General features: G+C 42.2%; 1 protein-coding gene across 1 annotated transcript in view; it reads right to left on the reverse strand.

Annotated features, from left to right (window-relative positions):
* The window catches only part of LOC112120532 (nardilysin-like), a 76,879-nt gene extending 54,301 nt beyond the window's left edge, over positions 1–22,578 (reverse strand). Inside the window, exons 1-5 of the mRNA XM_026651843.1 lie at positions 22,307–22,578; positions 13,550–13,838; positions 13,086–13,167; positions 3,788–3,941; positions 2,093–2,166 (exon numbers count right to left, since the gene is read on the reverse strand). Coding sequence (XP_026507628.1) covers positions 2,093–2,166; positions 3,788–3,941; positions 13,086–13,167; positions 13,550–13,783 — 544 coding nt within the window. The 5' untranslated portion in view covers positions 13,784–13,838; positions 22,307–22,578. The remainder of the gene's footprint in view (positions 1–2,092; positions 2,167–3,787; positions 3,942–13,085; positions 13,168–13,549; positions 13,839–22,306) is intronic.
* Between the last annotated feature and the right edge of the window lie 2,252 nt (positions 22,579–24,830).

Below are 24,830 nucleotides of genomic sequence, written 5' to 3' on the forward strand. Positions count from 1 at the left end.
ATCGTGGAATACACGTCTGCACTCACATCTCAAAGAACAACAGTTGCAATAAAGGCAAGTAACTGTCTTTTCTTCTTCAAGTGCCTGCAGGCACGTATTCCATTCAAGTGACTCACAAGTAGAACAGAGGAGGGGCTCAGAGTCTACTAAAGAATGACTGCAGGACGGGCTTCCCAAAGTTTGCATCTGACCTAGACGCCATGGTAATCACATAGTGCCTGGTAAAAGCACGTACAGAACACCAGGCAAGAGCCCTTCAAATGTCAAATACTGACATATCACTGAGGAATGCTATCAACGTCGCTTGGGCTCTTATCAAATGAGCTTGTAACCTCTGTGAAGGCGTGGTCTGAGCTATTGCATATGCTAATATAATGTAAGAAGTTATCCACCTGGAAATCATTTCCACAGAGACTGCCTGACACCTCATCCGATCCACGTAAGAGACAAACAGATGAGGTGATTGAAAAGTCAGTCTCTCCACATAGCATGCCAAGCATTGTCTCACATCCCAAGTGTGAAATCGTTGTTCATCCACATTGGAGTTTAGGAAAGGACATCAGTAAATAAATCATTTGCTTACGGTGAAACTGCAAAACCATTTTTGACAAAAAAATTGGATGCGGCGATAGGGTCGCTTTGTCCTTGAAAAACTGTGTACACAGGGGCTCTACCATTAAGGCCTGCAGCTTGCATACTCTCCTTGCAGATGTTACAACTACAAGAAAGGCTGTCTTCTGGCACAGGAGGGACAGATAACAGGTTGCCAGTGGCTCAAACAGAGGACTCATAAGGACAGCCATGACAGTATGAAGGTCCCACAAAGGAACAGGCTCTTCCACATGCAGATGAAGATGAGTGATTTCCCTTAGAAACCTCACCACCATGAAGTTTGAGAAAACTGACTTCCCTTGGGTGAGCAGATGAAACACAAAGATAGCTGCCAAGTGAACCCTCAATGGGCTGACCAAGATACCAGATGACTGAAGGCACAATAGGTACTCCAAAATGTCCTGAATGCAGGCCAGCGTTGGCTGAATTTCCACAGCAAGCGACCAAACTGAAAAACACTTCCACTTGGCCAAATAAATCACCCTAGGAGAGGACTTGCAGCTGTTAAGCAACACTTGTCAAAGAGCTTACGAACATCGTTCCTCCTTCTCATCTAGTCATGTAGCATCTATGCCGGCATTGTAAATGGCTCTGAGCTCCAGGAATTGATATGGAGGGAAACTTCCTATTCCACCAACAAGCCCTGAATTTTCAACACCCCTACATGCACTCCCCAGCCTACAGAAGAGACAACAGTGACCTAGTAACCTTAGCCAAAACTGTGTTCTGTTTAGTTTTGCTAACAATTATTTAATTCAACTCCCTGAGTTTTTCTGAGGTCTTTATTAAATATATCACTCTCCTACCCTAGTCTTCAACTAAGAGCAGAGAAAGCTGCACATTTGAGGTGTTTAACACATCCTCCAGCCAAACAAGGGAAGACCAGACTTGACATTCCTAACCTTTACTTAAAAACACAAGCAGGAAAACATTTTTTTTTTAATCTCTTAAAATCTACATTTTTAGCCCTTCTTTACATATCGTGATGCATCAAGAAAAGGCACCGATCCATTTTTGTCCCTTTGCAGATCCCTGTTAACCTAGTTCTCTTTTATTCTTTGCATCCGTTTTTTATTACACCAGGTGACTGGTGAAATTTTTCAGAGAATGCCTTTTTGATCAGAGGAAGTTTCTCCTCATTTACAGACTGATTCGCACTCTAATTATTCTCCCTCAAGTGTACTCTTTTTTCACAAGACTAGTCTCCCTATCAATGTTAATACCAACATTTGCTCTGCATTGAGGGGTGAACACAACACAACTTGACTCACACTCACATAAATGCATATATTTCATTAGGCTCAAGGATTTAATAAATTTGATTGACATAATTTTAGCCCCTAGTTAAATAAAGGACATATAAAATATTATGCATCAGACTTCACAGCACTTAATACCTGAGAATCTTGTCAAGAACTTCAGTACAGTCAATGCTGTAGAGCTAAACAAAAAAAAGTTATGACAAATATATTACTCTTACCACTATCGACAGCCTCAACTTCACGATCAATAGCATCCCTGATCATTAGTGGGTGAATGAAGAACTGTGCCCACCTAAAACAAAGAGAAAAATGGCAAATCGTTCCTGTTGTCTGCTGAAAGATTGTCCAGAAAGTTGTTTTTATAACAAAAAACTGCCTTTATGACAAACAACAATATTCATTTTTTTTAAGGTTTAGGACTTGCAGTAATTCAGAAACAATTATATAGTTCTGGACTCTTTTGACACATGTTCTTAATGCCTCTGAAGTAAAATGAATAAACCCAATTATTTAATATTTTCAGAAAGACAAAAGGCAAGGTCTTTGGCGTGGAAGTGGACTGGTAGAATATGGTACCAAAGGATGCAGAATCATCTGCCTTCAGCACATAAGACCTGTCATACCAGATCTGACCCTCAGTGGTCCATCTAGACAGTAGTGCCTATCTCAAACTGTGGTCAGTACCAGATGCTTCAGAGGAAGATGGAAAATTTTTTGAAAATCCTACTAAGTTCTTTGCCTCAACAATCCCTTCTGACAGAGTTCCACACATCGATTATCAAAAAAAAAAATTTCTTCATCAGTTTTAAATTTGTTGCCTTTCAATTTCATTAACTTCACACATGTTCTTGTATGAGTGATGATGAATAGATGTGCCTATTTATCCCCCACATACCATTCATTATTTTATAGACATGTATCATGTCATCTCTGCTTTGTCTCCTTTCAACTAGCCCCAGCTTTTTCAGTCTCTCCTCATATCCAAGTCTTGCCATAAGTCTAACTATCTTTGCTACCCATCTTTGAGACTCTTCAAAATAGCCAAAGCTGGTCTGATTCCCACCTTTGGAGGGATGAATTCTCCCCTCCAATGTTTTACAGAAGGCTATCATAGAACTCCCATTGTGTGTGCATTCTAGTGCAGAAATTAGTTCCATCACCATATTAATGGCCTATTTGCAGTACAACCTAATTTCCCCCCGGGCAGTTTTGTCAATATCAAAAATATTTAAATTACTCTCCCCATCAGAAGATTGTTTAATTTCTCTATGACAGAAATGGAGCTTTATTGTATTGACATATCCTATGGCATGGTGAGAGTTAATTAATGATCCTTCCTGGCACTGAACATATATTTTTGTTGAATAAAGCAGTGGATCATTTTACTGCACCTTTTTGGTAGTACACTGCCTTATAAGAATCAATATTTTTTTTAAAAAAAGAGACTGTTAATAAAAAATTAAACAGCCTAAGGGGACACATATTTAAAAGGAACAGGCCAATAAAAGATTCTCCTTTAAGTAGCCAGGTAAATGGAATGAACTAGCAATTGCAACAGTAGGAGAATTTATCATAGTCCTACAAGTAATCTGGCATAAATACATATTGAAAGCTGTCCTACTTTCATAGCAGGTGCATAAATTACATCACTCCTAAGAGACTATACACTACTGGGATACTACTACTCCCTCAAAAGACAGTGAGAGATCTAAGGGAAAATCACAGTCTCCTTCCATCTATAATGACCTCGGTTGTAATAAGGGGACCTATGGAAGCTCAGCAACGGCAGGCACCTTTCAATCAGGCCAAGACAAGGCAATGCAAAGTTATATATGTAGTTTCCTCAGGCAGACACACATTGTGTTAATCTATTTTAAATGAACCAGTGCTTTATTTGGTGTGATCTAGTTTACCTATCAAGTGCTTCTTTGAAGTATTTCTGCTGGATATCAAAATGGAAGACTGTCCGTTCACAGTCAGTTGAAGCGTTGTCACTGCCCCCATGTTTCTTCAGGAATGCGTCAAACCCATTCTCATCTGGATACTTCAAACTGCCCATAAATACCACTGAAACACAATCCATCAAAATTAAGCAGATATAGACACAATGATGATTTCAGAAAGGCACAGTTACATATAGACAGCATGATTTCCCACTGCCTTGCACCTTGTGAAGGCATTTACACAAAGCAACAGTGCATTACCATTTGATTTGACAGCATTTTATGTCCATTTGCACAGGTGCAAATTACTACACAAGATGTAAGACAGTGGGAAATCTAGCCTGTAGCAATTGACCAGCCTAAAAATGCAAGTTATAGAATGGAATCATTTCAGAATATGGAAAACACTTGGCTTCAAGTATGATTTTAAGTTGCACCTTAAAACTGAGCACATCAGTCTCAATCTAGTCCTCAGTAGGCCACCATAGAGAAACAGACATACAAGCACTCAAATTTATCTAACTGAGTATGCCTAACGTTGAAGGAAGTGTAAGAAACAAGCAATTACTATTTCAGTCCATTTATTGAAAATAAATGATTAATCTAAAGTGCACTGTCGGGGCGGGGGGGGATTTATGTCCAAGACCAGCAGTACCCACGAGTGGCGATATTCTGGACTATGTTGCCCAGAGTCATTGGTGAGAGTCAATGGCTGCCTTGCCTAGCAGCTAGAATCTGTGGCCACCAGGCTTAGTGGCTAGAGCCAGTGTCAGTGTCACCCAACAGTGAAAATCAGTGACTGGGGCTAGGGGAACCCAGGCCCATGCTGCTCCACCAGGTTCCAACCCAGGGCCCTTCAAAATAATGGTCCAGACATATAGCTTACAGACAGGTGCCAGCCCTTACCCCCGTGCCCTGGGTCACTTCCTACCCCTGCTTCTGTTCCTCCATCTCCACCACTGATCTGTCTTGGAGTCCCCTTGGTGTCCTTTCAGGTCACTCTCCCGAGTGTCTTCCCCTATTTGCAGCAACACGTCATCCTCAGCCCCCACAATTGAAAGGCCTGCATGGCTTGACTGTGAGCCCTGTCCCAGCTGCTTCTCTGCAGGAAGCTACAGAATCCAACTGCTCTCCTGCTCGGTCCACCTAGACTGAGCTGAGCTGCTCCCTTTTGAACTCTCCCTCCACTGGGAGCATGCCCAGCAGGGCAGCCAAAGGTATCCAGAGCAACTCCTTAACCCTCACCTCACCAGTGTGGAGTTAGTACACCCCATCACATAGAATCATAGAACTGCAAGGGACATATAGTCCAGTTCTCTGCACTCGTGGCACCACTAAGTATTATCTAGACCACTCCTGACAGGTGTTTGTCTAACCTGCTCTTAAAAATCTCCAATGATGGAGATTCCACAACCTCCCTAGGCAATTTATTCCAGTGCTTTAACCACCCTGACAGTTAGGAAGTTTTTCCTAATGTCTAAACTAAACCGCCCTTGCTGCAATTTAAGCCCATTGCTTCTTGTCCTGTCCTCTGAGGTTAAGAAAAACAATTCTTCTCCCTCCTCCTTGTAACAACCTTTTACGTACTTTAAAACTGTTACCATGTCCCCTCTCAGTCTTCTCTTTTCCAGACTAAACAAACCCAATTTTTTCAAACTTCCCTCAGAAGTCATGTTTTCTAGACCTTTAATCATTTTTGTCGCTCTTCTCTAGACTCTCTCCAATTTGTCAACATCCTTCCTGAAATGTGGCACCCAGAACTGGACACAATACTCCAGTTGAGGCCTAATCAGCACGGAGCAGAGCGAAAGAATTACTTCTCGTGTCTTGCTTACAACACTCCTGCTAATACATCCCAGAAGGATGTTCACTTTTTTTGCAACAGCGTTACACTGTTGACTCATATTTAGCTTGTGCTCCGCTATGAACCCCAGATCCCTTTCCACAGTACTCCTTCCTAAGCAGTCATTTCCCATTTTGTGTGTGCAACTGATTGTTCCTTCCTAAATGGAGTACTTTGCATTTGTCCTTATTGAATTTCATCCTATTTGCTTCAGACCATTTCTCCAGTTTGTCCAGATCATTTTGAATTTTAATCCTATCTTCCAAAGCACTTGCAACTCCTCCCAGCTTGGTATCATTCACAAACTTTATAAGTGTACTCTGTATGCCATTATCTAAATCATTGATGAAGGCATTGAACAGAACTGGACCCAGAACTGATCCCTGCGGGACCCCACTCATAATGCCCTTCCAGCATGACAGCATGGAAAAAGGCAAATATAGTGCCCATCTTTAAAAAAGGGAAGAAGGAGAACCCGGGGAACTACAGACTGGTCAGCCTCACCTCAGTCCCTGGAAAAATCATGGAGCAGGTCCTTAAGGAAACCATTTTAAAGCCCTTGGAGGAGAGGAAGGTGATCAGGAACAGTCAACATGGATTCACCAAGTGCAAGTCATGCCTGACCAACCTGACTGCCTTCTATGATGAGATAACTGGCTCTGTGGATATGGGGAAAGCAGTGGACGTGATATATCTTGACTTTAGCAAAGCTTTTGATACGGTCTCCCACAGTATTCTTACCAGCAAGTTAAAAAAGTATGGATTGAATGAATGGATTATAAGGTGGATAGAAAGCTGTCTAGATTGTCGGGCTCAACAGGTAGTTATCCATAGCTCGATGTCTAGTTGGCAGCCGGTATCAAACGGAGTGCCCCAGGGTTCGGTCCTGGGACCGGTTTTGTTCAACATCTTTATTAATGATCTGGATGATGGGATAGATTGCACCCTCAGCAAGTTCGCGGATGACACTAAGCTGGGGGGAGAGGTAGATACGCTGGAGGGTAGGGATATGGTCTAGAGTGACTTAGACAAATTGGAGGATTGGACCACAAGAAATCTGATGAGGTTCAACAAGGACCAGTGCAGAGTCCTGCACTTAGGATGGAAGAATCCCATGCACCGCTGCAGAAAAGGACCTGGGAATTACAGTGGATGAGAAGCTGGATATGAGTCAGCAGTGTGCCCTTGTTGCCAGGAAGGATAACAGCATATTGGGCTGCATTAGTAGGAGCATTGCCAGCAGATCGCGGGAAGTGATTATTCCCCTCTATTCAGCACTGGTGAGGCCACATCTGAAGTATTGCGCCCAGTTTTGGGCCCCCCCTCCCCCACTACAGAAAGCATGTGGACAAATTGGAGAGAGTCCAGCGGAGGGCAAAGAAAATGATTAGGGGGCTGGGACACATGACTTACAAGGAGAGGCTGAGGGAACTGGGCTTGTTTAGTCTGCAGAAGAGAACAGTGAGGGGGGATTTGATAGCAGCCTTCAACTACCTGAAAGGGGGTTCCAAAGAGGATGGAGCTCGGCTGTTCTCAGTGGTGGCGGATGACAGACCAAGGAGCAATGGTCTCAAGTTGCAGTGGGGGAGGTCTAGGTTGGATATTAGGAAACACTATTTCACTAGGAGGGTGGTGAAGCACTGAAATGGGTTACATAGGGAGGTGGTGGAATCTCCATCCTTAGAGGTTTTTAAGGCCCGGCTTGACAAAGCCCTGGCTGCAATGATTTAGTTGGGGTTGATCCTGCTTTGAGCAGGGGGTTGGACTAGATGACCTCCTGAGGTCTCTTCCAACCCTAATCTTCTATGCTACAATGACTGTGAACCACTGATAACTACTCACTGGGAACAGTTTTCCAACCAGTTTTGCACCCACTTTATAGTAGTTCCATCTAGGTTGCATTTCCCTGGTTTGTTTATGAGAAGGTCATGTGAAACAGTATAAAAAGCTTTACTAAAGTCAAGGTATACCATGTCTACCGCTTCCCCTCATCCACAAGACTTGTTACCCTGCCAAAGAAAGCTATCAGGTTGGTTTGACAAATTTGTTTTTGACAAATCCATGCTGACTGTTACTTATCACCTTATTATCTTCTAGATGTTTGCAAATTGCTTAATTATTTGATCCATTATCTTTCCGGGTACAGAAGTTAAGATGACTGGTCTGTAATTCCCTGGGCTGTCTTTATTTCCCTTTTTATAGATTGGCACTATATTTGCCCTTTTCCAGTCTTCTGGAATCTCTCTCGTCTTCCATGTCTTTTCAAAGATAATCGCTAATGGCTCAGGTATCTCCTCAGACAGCTCCTTGACTATTCTAGGATGCATTTCATCAGGCCCTGTTGGCTTGAAGACATCTAATTTGTCCAAATAATTTTAACTTGTTCTTTCCCTATGCACATACTGTCAATTGTTGTTTAAAAAGAGAGAATGTGTGCTCCTTTCAAGAAGTGCAGAAAATCAGTTTCTTTGCCATTGCCATTAAAACATATCCATGGTGATAAGTCTCTGTTCCAGGCCCTCCAGCAGCTGGCTGACTTAAAAAGGAAGCTTGATGTTTTAAGCTTCCCAAATGACACCAAATAGAACTCTGGAAGACTGGTGTCTCTACATTTACATCCAACTACCAAGTATAGATTGATATTTGCACTCAGCATTGAGAAGCCTTTGATCATAACAGCAGCATGTTTTACACAAAATAGAACTCTGTAGAGAGTCACTAAAGCATAAAGAATTGAAGGTGGTTTTGGAAGGATTTGATGGATTAAAGGTTGTGGCAGTCTCAGCAAGAATCTGGCTAAGTATAATCCACAAAGAATTGGAAACACATAAGGACAATTTTTTTTTTAAAAGAACCACTGGACGCTATGGACTTTTCCATTACTTAACCAACATGATTAATCCCAAAACAACTTTCAGAAGTTGAGCTCAAAACGGGAGGAGGCTGAATTCAGCTGATGAAACATACGGAACAGAACGCTTGCGTAAGTCAGGGAGCGTCTGTATACCTTAACATATTTATAAGGATTCCTAATTTTTACTTTTTTTTTATTATGTTAAAAATGGTGAATGTTGTAACCTATTTACTAGAAAATGTTTCTTTTTCTACTCATGATATATATCTCACTGCATTTGGATGGAAATTTTAATTAAATTAGAAACACACAAAACAGCTTTTTACATTTGTTTTTATTAGTTAAATACAGCTACCTTAAATGTGCTGGACACAAAGAAAAAAAGTAAGTTTATCATAACATATTTTGCATTTAATACTAGATGATTTGTTAAACAAAGAAAGAATTGACTGTAGTTTGTGACTTTAGCTGATTATTTCTGATCACTATGTCCTTCAAGATTTTGGAACTAGTTCTCATCCTTTTCTACCTCGTTTTTATTCATGGATTAGAAGAGGAAAACAAGCTTTCCTGCTTTTTCAGCTCCCAATTTTGAATGAACTAGTCAAAATGAAGAAAACATTTTCTTTCTACCTGCAGAAGAGGCAACTGCCATCAAAAGCTTATGTAACGTAAAAAAAAAAATCTGGTTCCAGGTGCTTAGCCAGTTACTTCCACCAGTTCACTGGTTTGACTTTCTTCAAAACTTTGGCAGCAAATGTGTTGCTTTAATCAATGGTTCGATTCACCCCCCAGTCCTGAAACCTATTCTGATTGATGGATGAATATTAGATGCTCATGCCATAGCAGCACTTCCTCCTCAGCAATTAAGTATTTACTGTGATACTTGGTATTGTGAATACTGGCAAAAAAACAAGGCAGAGTAAGTTCTTGATCTGCTTGTTCGCTGCCTGTAATTTAGCTTTGTTTTTTAAGCGTTTCCTTAAATTCTTGCCAAATTTCAACAACATCAGCAATATAGCAGTTATCTTTTTTCAATTTGTCCAAAGCTATGGAAATAGATTTTAGTATAGTCAGTATAATTTCTACATTTCCCTTTAGTCTGATACTAACTATTCTGGTATGTGAAATTTCCACCTATTTTGTCACAGTTTTCTTTACAAATTGTCATCAGGATAGGCGAGATTTTTAATAAATACTTCAAAACAGTCAACCACTAAATTCCATCATACATCTTAGGGGAGAATTAGCTTTGATCCTCCTTCTCTCTTCAGTGAATCTGATGCAAAGTGATTGTTAAAGAACAACATTTCAACAACATTTTCCTTTGTTCCTGGTATACCTCAGTCTTTGGCTAAAAGATACATCAAATGAGCTCTGTACTATATAAATTTTAAGCTCACTTTTTTATCCACTTCTAAATTTCTTCTCACCTTAGTTTCAGCATTTTTATTCATTTAAATTATTTTAACATATTATAATAAATTTAGGCATTAGCATAAATTGCCATCATTTTAAATTAGGTTTATTTTTAAAAAGAAAATGAATTTAATTTACATTAAAAATTGAATTTAAATTAAAAGCATCTGGTTTTGATTTTTTTTAATTATCAATTTTTACCCACCCGACCTTGACGCCTCCAAATTAGCCTCCCTCATATCCATTTAAAATGTTGCCACTAGGCTCATGTTCCTACTGGTCATAATGACACACAACTAAGAGCTAGTGTGCAAAGATCACTGCCTGTCATGCTGACCAATATTGCTTCATTGTTTACTTGTATTCCTCTCTGATCTATATCCATCTGATGTCTTTAGTCTTACCCTTAGATTGTAAACCCCCTAGGGCAGGAACCATCTTCTTCATTCTCTGTTTGTACAGCACCTAGCAGTAATGGGGTCCTGATCCATGATTAGGGCTACTAGACATAATGGTAATATAAAAAATAATAATGACCCCTGTGATGGTTCTCAGGATATCCAGGACAGAGAGTCACCTTGTTACCCCCGGCCTCCCGCATGAGGGAGTCATGCCTGTGCTTGGCTGGGTGCCAGCTCTCTAGCACCACCAGCCTTTCAGCCACTCAAGCACTCTCCTCTAGCCTATGCCAACCTTCAAGACAAAGAAAGGGCTAGCAATAGGTGCACCCCAAACCCTTTGAATCATTCCCTTGTGATATCCAGCCAGACACTGGCTACTCACAGAAATTCCACCAGCGTAGGATAACTCACTTATCTTTTTTACCTTAAATCACCGCTCCTGCATAACACAAGGTTTAAGAAAGGATAGAGATTCTACTAGAAACAACAGAGTGATGAAAACAAGTCATTACAATCCAAAAAAAAAAAAAAATGAGAACCTAGGACCACACTTATTAATAAAAGCGACAAAGAGTCCTGTGGCACCTTATAGACCAAAAGAAGTATTGGAGCATAAGCTTTCATGGGTGAATACCCACTTCGTCAGACGCATGTGGTGGAAATTTCCAGAGGCAGGTATAAATATGCAGGCAAGAATCAGTCTACACGTACACGTCTGGCTCTGTTGATTTGTTTCCCAGAAGCCTCCTTCTGCAAGACAAGCCCAAGAAAGAAACCAACAGAACTCCACTGGCCATCACCTACAGTCCTCAGCTAAAACCTCTCCAACGCATCATCAGTGATCTACAACCCATCCTGGACAACGATCCCTCGCTTTCACAGGCCTTGGGAGGCAGGCCAGTCCTCGCCCACGGACAACCCTCCAACCTTAAGCATATTCTCACCAGTAACCACACACCGCACCATAGTAACTCTAACTCAAGAACCAATCCATGCAACAAACCTCGATGCCAACTCTGCCCACATATTTACACCAGCGACACCATCACAGGACCTAACCAGATCAGCCACAACATCACCGGTTCATTCACTTGCACGTCCACCAATGTAATATACGCCATCATGTGCCAGCAATGCCCCTCTGCTATGTAAATCGGCCAAACTGGACAATCCCTACGTAAAAAGATAAATGGACACAAGTCAGATATTAGGAATGGCAATATACAAAAACCTGTAGGAGAACACTTCAACATGCCTGGACACACAATAGCAGATTTAAAGGTAGCCATCCTGCAGCAAAAAAACTTCAAGACCAGACTCCAAAGAGAAACTGCTGAACTTCAGTTCATTTGCAAATTTGACATCATGAGCTCAGGATTAAACAAAGACTGTGAATGGCTAGCCAACTACAAAAGCAGTTTCTCCTCCCTAGCTGTTCACACCTCAACTGCTAGAATACGGCCTCATCCTCCCTGATTGAGCTAACCTCGTTATCTCTAGACTGATTCTTGCCTGCATATTTATATCTGCCTCTGGAAATTTCCACCACATGCGTCTGACAAAGTGGGTATTCACCCACGAAAGCTTATGCTCCAATACGTCTGTTAGTCTATAAGGTGCCACAGGACTCTTTGTCACTTTTTACAGATCCAGACTAACATGGCTACCCCTCTGATACTTGACACTTATTAATAGTTACCTTTCATGTCTAATAAAGTAGGTTTTTCCCAAAAAGTTCTGTCTGTTGCAGAGCTGGCTGGCTTCACAGGAATCAGGATCCAATTTTTCATGAGAACAACTTGCTCCTCAAAATGTCTCCTCAGTGAAATCATCCAGAATACCTTTCCCTCATCTGTGTTATCTGAAACAATCTTTTGTTTCTATTCATGGGCAGGGCATCCCTGTCTTGTTGTAACATTACTTTTTTTACCCTCAATAGGATTTGATGATTTGCAGTTGTCTCTTATGATTTTTCCTTGATGGTTTTTGGATTGAACAAGGATAAATAATCAAGCCTTGCATTGCATCACCAACTAAACAGGGCAGAGTGACCTGAACGGCCCACCACCAAGACATATCTCCTGGTGACTAATTTTTTACTCCAAGTCTATAAAGCATACTTTCAATATACATTAATTATTCCTTAAATATCACCCATACATACACCTTGCAATTATATGAATCTTGACAAGTTACTAGCTTTTTGGAGGTATCCTAATGTTACTCTTTATGGATAAATATCCTGTAAGGCACATGTTTGGTGTAGTGAATTTGTGAAGTCTGAAGAGGTTTTTTTGCGAAGAATAGGGAGCCCTTTACCTATGAGCCTTTGTGTCACAATCACCTCACCCACTCTTCACTCTACCACACCAAGCACAGCATGTGGTCCTCATCTTTAAGGCCCTCCATCATTTAGTTCTACCCTACCTTCCAACTTGTTTGTATTATGAAGTTTACCCACCCCCAACAACTTTATATCACCAGTGATGCCAGCCCCATTTTTCCCACATTCACCTCCATGCATTCTTCATGCAACCCCTTACACTTGGGGAGAACTCCCCCTGATAATTCATGAAACCCCCATCTTAGCCTCTAACATCCCTCCTTAAAACCTTTTTGATGTGGTACCTACATATCACACCCATCTGGCATTCTCCTTCTAGAATATTTCATATAAATCAATAAATCCAAAATAATGTCATTAAATTTTCCACTTTGGGAGGAAAGACTGAAATGTTAGATGATACATACTGTGCTCCAGAAAATGTGCCAACCCAGGCAGATCCTCAGGATCACAGAAACTCCCAACAGCAACACAAAGAGCAGCTGCAGACTGCAAAATAAACACAACAGACACTGAGGAGTCACTTCTAAAAAAAAATACAGTCATTTTATCTAGTAGGCAAGAACTCCAGTTCTAACAATCTAACAGAGCTACTCTATACTCAACAAAGAACAGAAGAGTGAAACAGACCAGGATGTTCTGCTGGAAATATGAGCTATGAGTCCATAAGTAATGGTAATATAGGCTCAACCCTGAACAAGAGAGCTAGATGCTCAGATACCAGAGATGGAGGCCACATTAGTAACTAGATGGATAGGACATTCAGGAATGGAGGACCAGCCTGTTTGTCAGACCACAATATTTAAGAGCTTAGGACCATGAGAGTAGTTCTCCACTTAACAAGCTTTCACTCTGTAATATTAGCACATACCAGCTTCTCTGTACCACTTCTCTTCTTTGCTTCTTCCTTTTCTGTTAGTTCTTCCATTTCCATATCATCAGAATTATTGGGATCCTCCTCATCATCTCCATCATTGTCATCATCCTCATAATTTTCCTTGTCCTCATCCATCTCTGCTCCCGAGTCATCATCTTCATCAGTTTCAATCTCAGTCTCATCATTATCCTCCCATTCCGAAGAATCCTCCGAAGGAACACTATCCATGTTATTTGCATCCGAAATCAGTAGTGCACACAAGCCATTTTGTAACGTGAGATACCTGTGAAATCAATTATAATAATATTTGAATCTTCAATTGTCCACCTACAGCCACAGAACTCCCAAAGAAAGTCTGAAAAATTCTGAATTTTTCATATTTGTTCTAGGCCAGAGGTTCTCAAACTGTGGGTTGGGACCCCAAAGTGGGTCACAACTCCATTTCAATGGGGTCACCAGGGCTACCTTAGACTTGCTGAAGCCCGAGCCCCACCACTTGGGGCCGAAGCCTGAAGGCTTCAGCCCTGGGCGGCAGGGTTCAAGTTACAGGCCACCTCCCCAGGCTGAAGCCCTTGGGCTTCAGCTTGGCTGCCCCCCGCCCTTCCCCCCACCTGGAGCAGTGGAGCTCGGGCTTTGCCCCCTCCCGGGGCAATGGGGCTCGGGTGGGCTCAGGCTTCGGTCCCCACTCCTGGGGTCATGTAGTAATTTTTGTTGTCAGAAGGGGGCTGCAGTGCAATGAAGTTTGAGAACCCATTCTAGGTTTTTGAACTGCATTCCCTTCCCCACAGTGATGTCCTTGAAGATCTGCTAAGCGTGAAAGGTAGTTTGAGAGCAGAAAAGTTAAAAAAAATATCTACCAGTCCCTTTTTGCCATTTAATTATATTCCCAGACAAAAACTGGGTTAAAATGGAGATAAGGTTGATAGTAATTTAGAGTAAAAAGCACCACAGGGATGTTGCAATTATCCACCCACCCAACACACTCTCACACACACCAAAAACCAGAAGCATTATAAAACCAGGCAGTTCAGAGTTAAGTTTAAATGTAAGAGAAATCCAAACATTTTAATCGTATTCTATATAGTTTCTTATACTATGCTCATTACCACAGTATTTGAGCACCTTTCAGTATTGAACTGAGCAATGTGACTAACATCCATCACATGTTCTTTGTTCTCTCTCATATCCTCTTCCTGGGGAAGAATTCTGTGTGCATGCAGGTGTTGTTTTAGTAGGATGTTTTGTTTTAAATTTAAATATATATATATATATATATATATATATATATATATATACACACAGAGCATATGTTTATATTAGAGAAGGGAAGGTCAAAGAAGTGCAATATGCACAGAGAAGAGAAAGTGTTGAAGTTTGTGATGGTTCTTCGTTCCTGCGGGAGTTCATTACACAGTCTCAGACCAGCCTGAGAAAGATCTGTCTCCTGCACAGATGAGCTTTTCCCTTATTGTAGAAAGGTCCATTGTGCCATAGGAGCAGAGTTGTTTACCATGGTGTTCATGTTGGACTTCTTGGTAACATTTTAGATATCCTGGGCCCAAGCATTGAGCATCTTGATAAAAAGGACCAAGACCTTGAACTTGATTTGACATTTTATAGGAAGCCAGCATATTGAGCAGAGGACAGATATGATGTGTTTTGTGATAGCCTATTTCACTTAGGAGAAGCACTCTAAGCACTGAAGGCTTCATGCCCAGGTATACTGCATTGCTTTAGTCTAGATGAGAGGTGACAAAGGCTATATAAATGAGGCCAGGTCATTGGCCAAGAGGATGGGATGAAATCTCCTTGCCAACTGCCCAACACCCCCTTCTTGGGGGGCGGGAGGGGGATGTCTTAAAAAGAAAAGACTTTTTAGGAAAAACTAGCAGAAGCAGCAGCTGTCTGCCAACAATGGAAGAAAACGTTATCAGCATTGCTGCCACCCCACTATCTCCTGGAACCGCAGATATTCTTCATCCTAATCCTGCGAGATGTCCTGACCAGACCAGGCCTGAGAGAAGCAACCAGACGACACTATCACCTGCATTGGCTCAATTCTGAACACCAGCTGGGATATGAGACTTCATCTTTCCCCTCGCACTCTCCATGTGTCCTTTTCTTTCACCTCCTTCTTTCTTAAAATCTGGCTATGATGGCTGTCACATGCTGCTTGTACACAGTAGATTGCAGGACTGCTACAAGTAGGACAGGCTTCTGTACCAGTTTTGGACTGGCGACAGAACATTCATCATGAAGAAAGATACAAGAAATGTGTGCTTTTTAAGATACTTTAAAGCAGTCAGGTATAGCTGTTACCAGCTCAAATAAAGTATGTTACACATAGTGCCACCTACTGGCTGAACATTATAATAGTTTTAGCATTCCATCACATCTCCCCCTTTAAGTTTTATAGTCGTACCATTTACAAAATTTTACTCTATCATGCAAACTTTAAAGTTCAGTACATATCAGTTTGTTAAGGTGTTTCTGAATCATACAGGTTTTCTAATTACATGACTCAAATGCCTAATAACTTTGTGATCTGGCTGTCCATTAGTTGCAATGGCTGGCTGTGGTTGGTTTGGAATTGTATTCTTCTTGTTCTACATCTGCCATTTGTAAAGTTTACTCTGTTGATTGTTCCTTCTGAGGAACAAACTGAAGATGTGAATGGGCTCTGAATTTTTCCACATCTTGTGAAGTTAGTCTGAAAGATTTTGTAGCTACGGACTTGTCCCTCTTTTCCTCAGTGGATTTATGATCATTACTTTTTGCAGTCATGCTGCGTCTCTTTACTGCTTCTGAGCTAGTTTCTGGTTTTTCAAGTTGCTCCTGCTTTTTGTTTTGCTCCTTCACTAGCTCACTCTGCTTTATTATCTGGATAGCTGTGTGTATGGTTAAAACTGTCTTTAATTGAACCTGCTGTGAGACACTTTTGTCTGTAAGCCCAATAATCAGTCTCTCTTTGATATTTTCATGTTTTACAATCCACAAATCTCAGTTTTCTGCCAAGGTATGAAAGACTTTTACAAAAGATTCAACACATTCCCCTGGTTCTTGATCTCTCTGGCGAGAACACGCCCTTTCATAAACCACATTTCTCTAAAGGTATAAAGTATGCATCAAACAGAGCCAGAACTCTTTCAGTCATCCTTGTGACTATCATCAGTAAAGGCAAAGGATTTAAAGATATACTCTGCCTGCTTCCCCATAGCATAAATTAAAGACAATACCTGATGTCTCCAGTTTCCTGGTAGAGTTTAGTAGCAATGTGAAGTCTTGCAAAGCATTTCTTCCAGTCAGTCCATTCTGAATTCCTGTCATAGCTGAAGTTCTCTTGTGCATCAAAGAGTGATATGTTGATTATATCCATCCTGCAACCTTTGTTGTTGTTTTTTCTTCTGTTTGAAACCTTTGTTGCTGATTTCCAACATTGCATATTTGCAACACTGCTGTAAGCCTGTGACCAGAAAGAGGCAACTAAAAGAAATGTCCTAAACAGCCTGATGCCAGTACAAGTTTCCAGATCTCAGAGTGGATGACAAAACTGTGTATTGGGCCTGTGTTTTCCCAACAGTGAGTTTGCAAGTGAAAGTCAACACCAGAGACAGAAACTACATTTTTTATCTTTGCTATTCTTTACTTTACCCTTTTATGTGTGTCTTGTTTTAGCGTAAGAAACAGGATTTTAACAACAGCAACAATATAAAAAGCTCCAGATCATATCAACTAACTTTTCCTTCTCCCCAAAAAACAAACAAACAAACAAAAACACCAGAGACAGAACACTTTTTTCTTTGAAGGACCCAGTTTTAAATGAAATTCAACTCAAACTAATTAATAGATTTAATTATCAGAATATTTAATAAAACAAGCCTTAACTCCTGCATTTTTAAACTAGATAGTGATAACATGGTTCATTCTTCAATTCACACTTTCAGTGTGTAGATATGGGTTTATAAAGCAAGGAAGAGTAGTGTATGTTAACCCTAGTTGTGTTGTGTTTACTCAGAGCTGGATTAAGAAAATCTAGAGCACAATACACACCACAAAATGAGGGTCCTGTGGCTTCATCCACCCCCATTTGGAGTGGCAGATTCTCATTGAGATGCATATGGAAATTTGCACTTCTCAAAGCTATTGGTTCAGACTGTCTGCAGATTTAGGCAGCTATAGTTGCATCTGTTACACCCAGGTCAGAGACCTTTCAAGGGGGCCGCAAGGCCCCACAGCTGAAACCCGGTGCCCTGAACCCTAGCAGCCCCCACAAAGCCTGCAGTGGTGCGGTGCAGAGCTGAAGCCGGCAGCAGTGCAGGGCAGAAGCCGGCAGCGGTGCAGGGCAGAAGCTGGGAGCCCCTGTGCCCTGAAGCCAGGAGTGGCACAGGGTCAAGCTGGGAGCACTGGCACCCTCCTCCTCTGGAGCTGGGAGCAGCGGGGGAACCCCAGTGCCCCCCCTGAGGGTGCCCCCTGGGCTGAAGCCAGGAGCAGGGCAGGGCTGAAGCCCTGAGCCCTAGTGCTCCCCACAGGCAGAAACCCTGAGCCCATGGGCAGAGTTGTGGGGCACAAGGGTGTTGCCCTCCCAAACTGCAGTGCCTTACCCAGAGTGGGGTAGCCCCGGGGGAAGCTCCAGCCCCCCACCCCCAGTTCCCCTCAGGCCCCACCCTCTGGCCAGGTTGTAGGTGGGAAGCCAGAGCCAGGCAGTACGGGGCAGCTGTTCCTCTGGCTGGTGGTGTCATCTGGAGCGGGCAGCTGTGGCTTCCCCCCATTTGCTGCTGGTGTCCAGGGTTGCAGCTGCTCCTCAGCTCCCAGCCCCCTTTGACTGCTCATGCAGCCGCTAAAAGCTGCCCAGGCAGGGGGACCCCGCTCCAGGATGGCAGAGCCCTCGGGTAGCAGCCACCGCAGAGGGAGCCGTCTTGGCACACAGCCTCTAGCTACCCCCTTCCTTCACCCTGAGCTACCCCCTGCCTACACACACCCCCTACCTACCCCTCTCCCTGCACTCTGAGTGGTTTTCAAACTTTCTGAACTGAGTACCCACTTTGAGTTATATTTTTTGGTTGCATCCCCCCTGGGTGGCCTGCTGAGGTGAGTCAGGGAGTGGAGGTGGCACTCCCTCCCTGGACCGCGTTGTGCGGAGCTGCCGGCCCTTGCCCCCCACCCCAAATAAAAGTCAAACTACACCTATGCCCAAGGCCCCCCCAACCCCTGCTGGCCCGGAGCCCTGAGTTCCCCCCCACCCGGTGGGCCCTGGAGTTTTTATAACATGTTGAGGGGGGCCTCAGAGAGAAAAAGGTTGAGAACCCCTATTCTAGAATATATACAATTGTAGACCCTATAACAATTTATTAAATTTATATTACTGTAGTGTGAACAGGGTCAATTGTCTTCACGTCCTACAACAAAAGTCTTGTACCCAAATGGATACTGCTTCTGCTAGTGACCATTACAGTATCATAGAGTTTAAGGCCAGAAAGAGCCATTATATCATCTAGTGTGACCTCCTGTACATCACAAGCCATTAAATTTCATCCAGATACCAATATAGTAAGCCCAACAACTTTAGTTAGACTAAAGCATTTCAGTCCTAAGGTCAGTAAATTTTGTGTCACAAGCAGAAAACAGGAAAGACCAAGGTGCCACCAGTTCCTAAGATTCATAAATTCATAGATTCCAAGGCCAGAAGGGACCACTGTGATAATCTAGTCTGACCTTCTGCATAACACAGGCAATCAGACTTCCCCAAAATAATTCTTAGAGCATAGCTTTTAGAAAATATACAATCTTGATTTAAAAACGGTCAGTGAAGGACACTTCACCAAGATGCTTGGTAAATTGTTCTCTAATGGTTAACTACACTCACTGTCAAAAATGTATTCCTTATTTCCAGTCTAAATTTGTCTAGCTTCCAGCCATTTGATCATGTTACACCTTTCTCTGCTAGATTGAAGAGCCCACTATTAAATATTTGTCCCCCACATAGATATATAGACAGTAATCAAGTCACCCTTAACTTTCTCTTTGTTAACCTAAATAGATTGAGCTCTTTGAGTCTATCACTGTAAGGTTATATTTTCTAATCCTTTAATCATTCTCATGACTTTTTTCTGAACCTTCTCCAATTTATCAATATCCTTTTTGAATTGTGGGCACCAGATCTGGACAGTGTTCCAGCAGCGGTCATGCCAGTGCCAAATACAGAGATTAAAATAATCTCTCTACTCCTACTCAAGATTTCCGTTTGTGCATCAGGATCACATTAACTCTTTCGGACACAGCATCATGTTGGTAGCTCATGTTCTGCTGATTATCCATCATGACCACAAAATGTTTTTTAGAGTCACTGCTTCCCAGGACAGAGTACCCCATCCTGTAAGTACACCCTACAGTCTTTGTTCCTATAGGTATACATTTACATTTAGTCATACTAAAACACATACTGTTTGCTTGCGCCCAGTTTACCAATCAGTGACCTGTCCTATTCACTATACCACTCCCCCAATTTCTGTGTCTGCAAATTTTATCAATGATGATTTCATATTTTCTTCCAGGTCGTTGATAAAAATGATGAATAGCATAGGGGCAAGAACCAATCCTTGGGGGACACCACCAGAAAATACCCACTTGATGTCAATTAACCATTTGCAATTAAATTTCAAGACCTATCAGTTAGCCAGTTTTAAACCCGTTTAATGTGTGCCATGTTCATTTTATATCATTTTAGTTTTTTAATCCAAATGTCATGTGGTACTAAGTCAAAACACTTACAGAAGTCTCAATATATTACTTCAACACTATTACCTTTATCAACCAAACTTTTCATCTCATCAAAAAAAAAAAAGATGATATGTTAGTTTGACAGGATCTATTTTCCATATACCCATATTGATTTAATTAATATTAACCTCCTTTAATACTTTATTAACTGAGTCCCGTATTAGTCACTCCATTATCTTGCCCAGGATCAATGTCAAGCTGACAGCCCTATAATTACCAAATCATCCCAATTACCTTTTTTTAAAAAAATATTGCAACGGCAGGGAATTGATTAGGTAAGATATACTCGGATGATCCCAGCAGGCAAACCACACCACTTGCTTCTGGGGAAAGCAGGAAAAAGAGAAAGTCCCTGCCACTCTGACCCGTGGGAAAATTCCTTCCCAACTCCAAATAGGGCAGTAAGTCTGACCCTAAGGCTGTGAGCAAGACACACAGCCAGGCATCTAGAAAGAGAATCTTTTGTGCTACCTTAGACCACTGGTCCACCCTGAATGGTGTCCCAGTTCTAGCTGTAGCCCATCTAGCCAGCTGTGCATCAGGGGAAATAATTCCTGCCTGACCACTGCAGGCAACCAGCTGGAGTCCTGAAGCATGAGATTTAATTATATAGAGCTGCAAGTGTTATGAGCACGGTGAGCACACAATTATGAGGTGTAGCAACGTAGCTTCCATATCATTTCAGAAGAGAATATTTTGACAGAAGTCATAAGTCTCTTTGGCTATTTCTATCCATGCTTTTATCCTTTCTAGATCTTTGTATTTCTTTATACACTTCTCCAAATAAGTAAAAGGGAATATAATAATACTGTTCTATTTACTCCCATCTTCAGGTCAACACTGACGATGTTTACTAAATACAGCAGGAAAAAGTTTCCATTATGAAGGTCAGAGATTAACGCAGGAACAGCTGAAAGCAATTGGGTTTTAGCTAGCAAAGCTGAGGTGGGAATCTCAAATAGTGCTAGGTAATGCTGAATAGTAAGGCCATTTGGTCAAGCATTCTTAACTTTTTCCACGTTGAGTTGAAGATGGAAAAAGTAAAGATTATCCCTACATAACTGAGCGCTAGTTACTGAAAGCACGACACCCACATCTTTAAGAACACAAGACTGTTCAGAAAGCTGCAAGCGGGGACATTCTTTCCCAACAAGTGGATTACCACTGGTGCTATTGAAATGCCAGTAGTGATTCTGGTGGATCCAGTTTACCCCTTGCTCCCAGGGCTCACAAAACCATTTACTGGCCACCTCAACCACACCAAGGAAAGACTCAACTACCAGGTCAGAAAGCGCAGAATGACAGTTGAATGTGCTGTTGGTAGAGTGAAGGGACACTGGTGGTGTTTACTCACTAGACTGGATCTCAATGAGAAAAATATTCCAATGGTTATAGCTACCTCATGTGACCTAAATAATATTTGTGAGGCAATGGGGGGAAAAGCTGTCACCAGGATGGAAGGAGGAGATAGAGCAGACTTTGAACAGCCATTACAAGAGTTCAACTTGGAACTACGCAGTTAAGTGAGGTTTTAAAAGAAGACTTTAACAGTCAGCGATAGCAGTGCTCTGTACTGGAATGTTCTGTGGACCTGAAGCTTTGAGTGCTGTCGGGAAATGTGTAGTGCTTTCTGCATATTTACACACATTATGTTTTACCGAAGCTATGAACGATCTGGTGCTTGCTGTACATTTATAAATATGACTGGGGGGTGTTTTCCAGAACCTCTGAGTTTTGTGGTGCTGTACATTTACAAGTACTCTATGCTTTGAGCATTGCATTGCATTCTGAACTGTGTTGTGAAGAATAATTATTTAAAAAATAAGAAATTTGGCAAAAACAGTGCAGAAAAGCAATGTGCAAAAAACAGCAGGCAATACAAACTCTGAACTGAACTTTTAGAATTGGAAAAGCAGCAAAAATTTCTGTCCATTTCAGTATACAAATGTCATCCCTTGTGCTACACATACTGACCTATGTTGGTGTATGTTAAGCAGTGTTTTTCCTTGCAGTCACACAGTGAGGAATCATAGGGATTAGGATGTGGCCCGTGATGCCACAGGATATGCTTTGGAGTGTCAGGACTGCTTCTACAGAGCTCTCTAAGGACTGCAAAGTGCGGGGAGCCAGATTTCTGGGCCTGTAGGTCAACCAGCATCTGAGTTTGCTGCCTGAGAAGCTCCATTATGTCTTGGTGCATCTCCCTTTCCCCTTCCTGCTGGGAATCCTAGCCTTTCCTGTCTCCTTTTTCATTCTCCATAACATCGGTCACGCTGGTCTCCAGGACCTTTGTTCACGATCTGAAGCAGCAATAGCTTGCAAGATCTTGCTGAACTAATCCTCTTCTTTCTCCTCTTCAGGATCAGGTGTTCTGCAGATGTGCAAGGGGCACCCCTCAAAGCCACAATGGCAGCTGCTGATAAAAACAGACAGATGTATCATTGGATTTATAGTCACAACAGAGAGGGAATAAGTTTCAAACTCCCTTCCCTTATTCCCATCAAAACTTTTCATACGACTTGCTTATTGACATTTCAGCTTTGAAGTGCCTCTGCACAGCACCACTCTTCAGCCCCAGCCATGGTGAGTATGGGCCCACGGGGGGCAGGGGAGGAATTCTGGTTGCATGAAACAATCAAATTGTGGTCCCTATTCCATTCTACGAATATAGAGCAATGGCACTGAATATTGGCACTATTGTCTATAGGCAGTGGTGGTTTTAGCTGATCTCTCACTCCGGAGGGTAGCAAAGCCACAGACAGCACAGCTGCTACTGGCATCCTGAAGCCATCCGGGCCAACATGCCACTAGCCTGCTTAGTGCAATGCTGCCAGCTGAACTCACCATGGTGAGGTGTGGGAAAGTATCATCTGCAGAAGAACAAATAAGGCAGCCATCCCTAGAACCCTTCAGGAGAGGATTGCGGAGTAACACCATGAAAGTTTCATTGAGATCTCTCAGGAGGATACAAGGGACATTCTTCTGTACATAAACAAACTGCTCCGCATGGCCCTCTCCATGTCCAATCCAGCGGGGGAACAAAACGCAGATACCACCTCTCTCTATTTGTTTTACCTCCATCTCTTCCTGTATGAGTAAAACAACTAAAAGTTTATACCGGTGTCTTGTTAACTTGACAATGGGCCAGGAGACATCTTTACATTTAAACACTGTAAGGAAAAATGCATGCACACGCTTACCAAAGATCCCTTCCTCTTCATTGGGCTCATCCATATTTGGCTGCCAGGACTGACTAGACCATAGTGGAGTCTCAGACAGGTCTTGATTTGTTGTATGGTTGGACTCCCTCCCCTCCGCCCCACATCTCCCCTCTCCTCCTCTTCCCTGTTCATGGCAGGGGTCTACATCTCAGGCTCCTCCAAGGTATTCACAGTGGTTTGCAGAGTGCTGGTGGGGCCTCTGTCAAATATGGCACACAGTTTGTTTTAAAAGCAGATCAGCAGCTCACCACTAGATTGATTATTGGCCTCCCTTGTCTCGTAGCATGCCAACTGCACTTCCTTCGCTTTCCTTCAGCACTATTTCTGATTCCTGTTGCATCCTTTTGCCTGCATTCCCCATGCAATTTGCTCATAGATGTCCACATTTCTACGGGTGGTCCATAGCTGTGCTTGCACGGCCTCTTCTCCCTATAGTCCCACGAGACCCAATATCTCTTGTATACTCCAAGCAAGAGCATGTCCGGTGTGTTGAGCCAGTCTGGTCGGCTGGCTAGTTACACATAACAAGGGAGAGTTCCTAGACATGTTCACCAAGGTAGACAATCAGGAAAAGGCATTTCAAAAATACATAGGTGACTTCAAAGTTGGTGGGGCTTTCAGTAGCTGTGACCCCTGGGCAGTGGAATTTACAGCTGTTACAAGAGCTGTGACTGTTGCAGCAAACAGTGCATTATGGGACAGGTCCTAGAGCACTGTTAGGGTCAATACACATCATGCAGCATGTACGTGCACACTCAGTAGATCACCCATTTCTCTACACTGTTCAGGCAGGTAGTTTTACTGCATTGCAATAATTAGGTGCTTATGTCTGCCAGAGACAAATCTGAGCATAGACACATGCACAAAACAGGTTGACAAAAGGCAACGTACACCAACCTAAAGTTGTAGTATAGATCAGGGCCTATTTGCCATAAGTTAGCTTTAGTTATATAGTGTAAAGTCACAAGAATTTGGTGATTTTTTTTCTGTGCACAGACAAGTGCATTACTCTGCAGCTGCTAGCAAGGGCCTTCAAATAATATTTTATGTCAATTATCCAGGCTCAAAATGTCAAGTTAGAAACAACTTGCCCAATGTGAAAAATCATAACCCTCGCTGAAGGAGACAAGCATTTCTCTACAGGCTGTAGAGGTATCATCCAACAGAGTTAAAATTTCTTAATGTTAACAGTGTATGTGGTTGGTGCTCCAGGAGACAAAGCATTGAAAAGAGGGCCCGGGGGGCAGGGGGGTTTGAAAAGGTTAAATTCCTTATGA

Source organism: Terrapene carolina, unplaced genomic scaffold, assembly GCF_002925995.2.
Source record: "Terrapene carolina triunguis isolate 2854851 unplaced genomic scaffold, T_m_triunguis-2.0 Scaffold103, whole genome shotgun sequence".
Lineage (NCBI taxonomy): Eukaryota > Metazoa > Chordata > Testudines > Emydidae > Terrapene > Terrapene triunguis.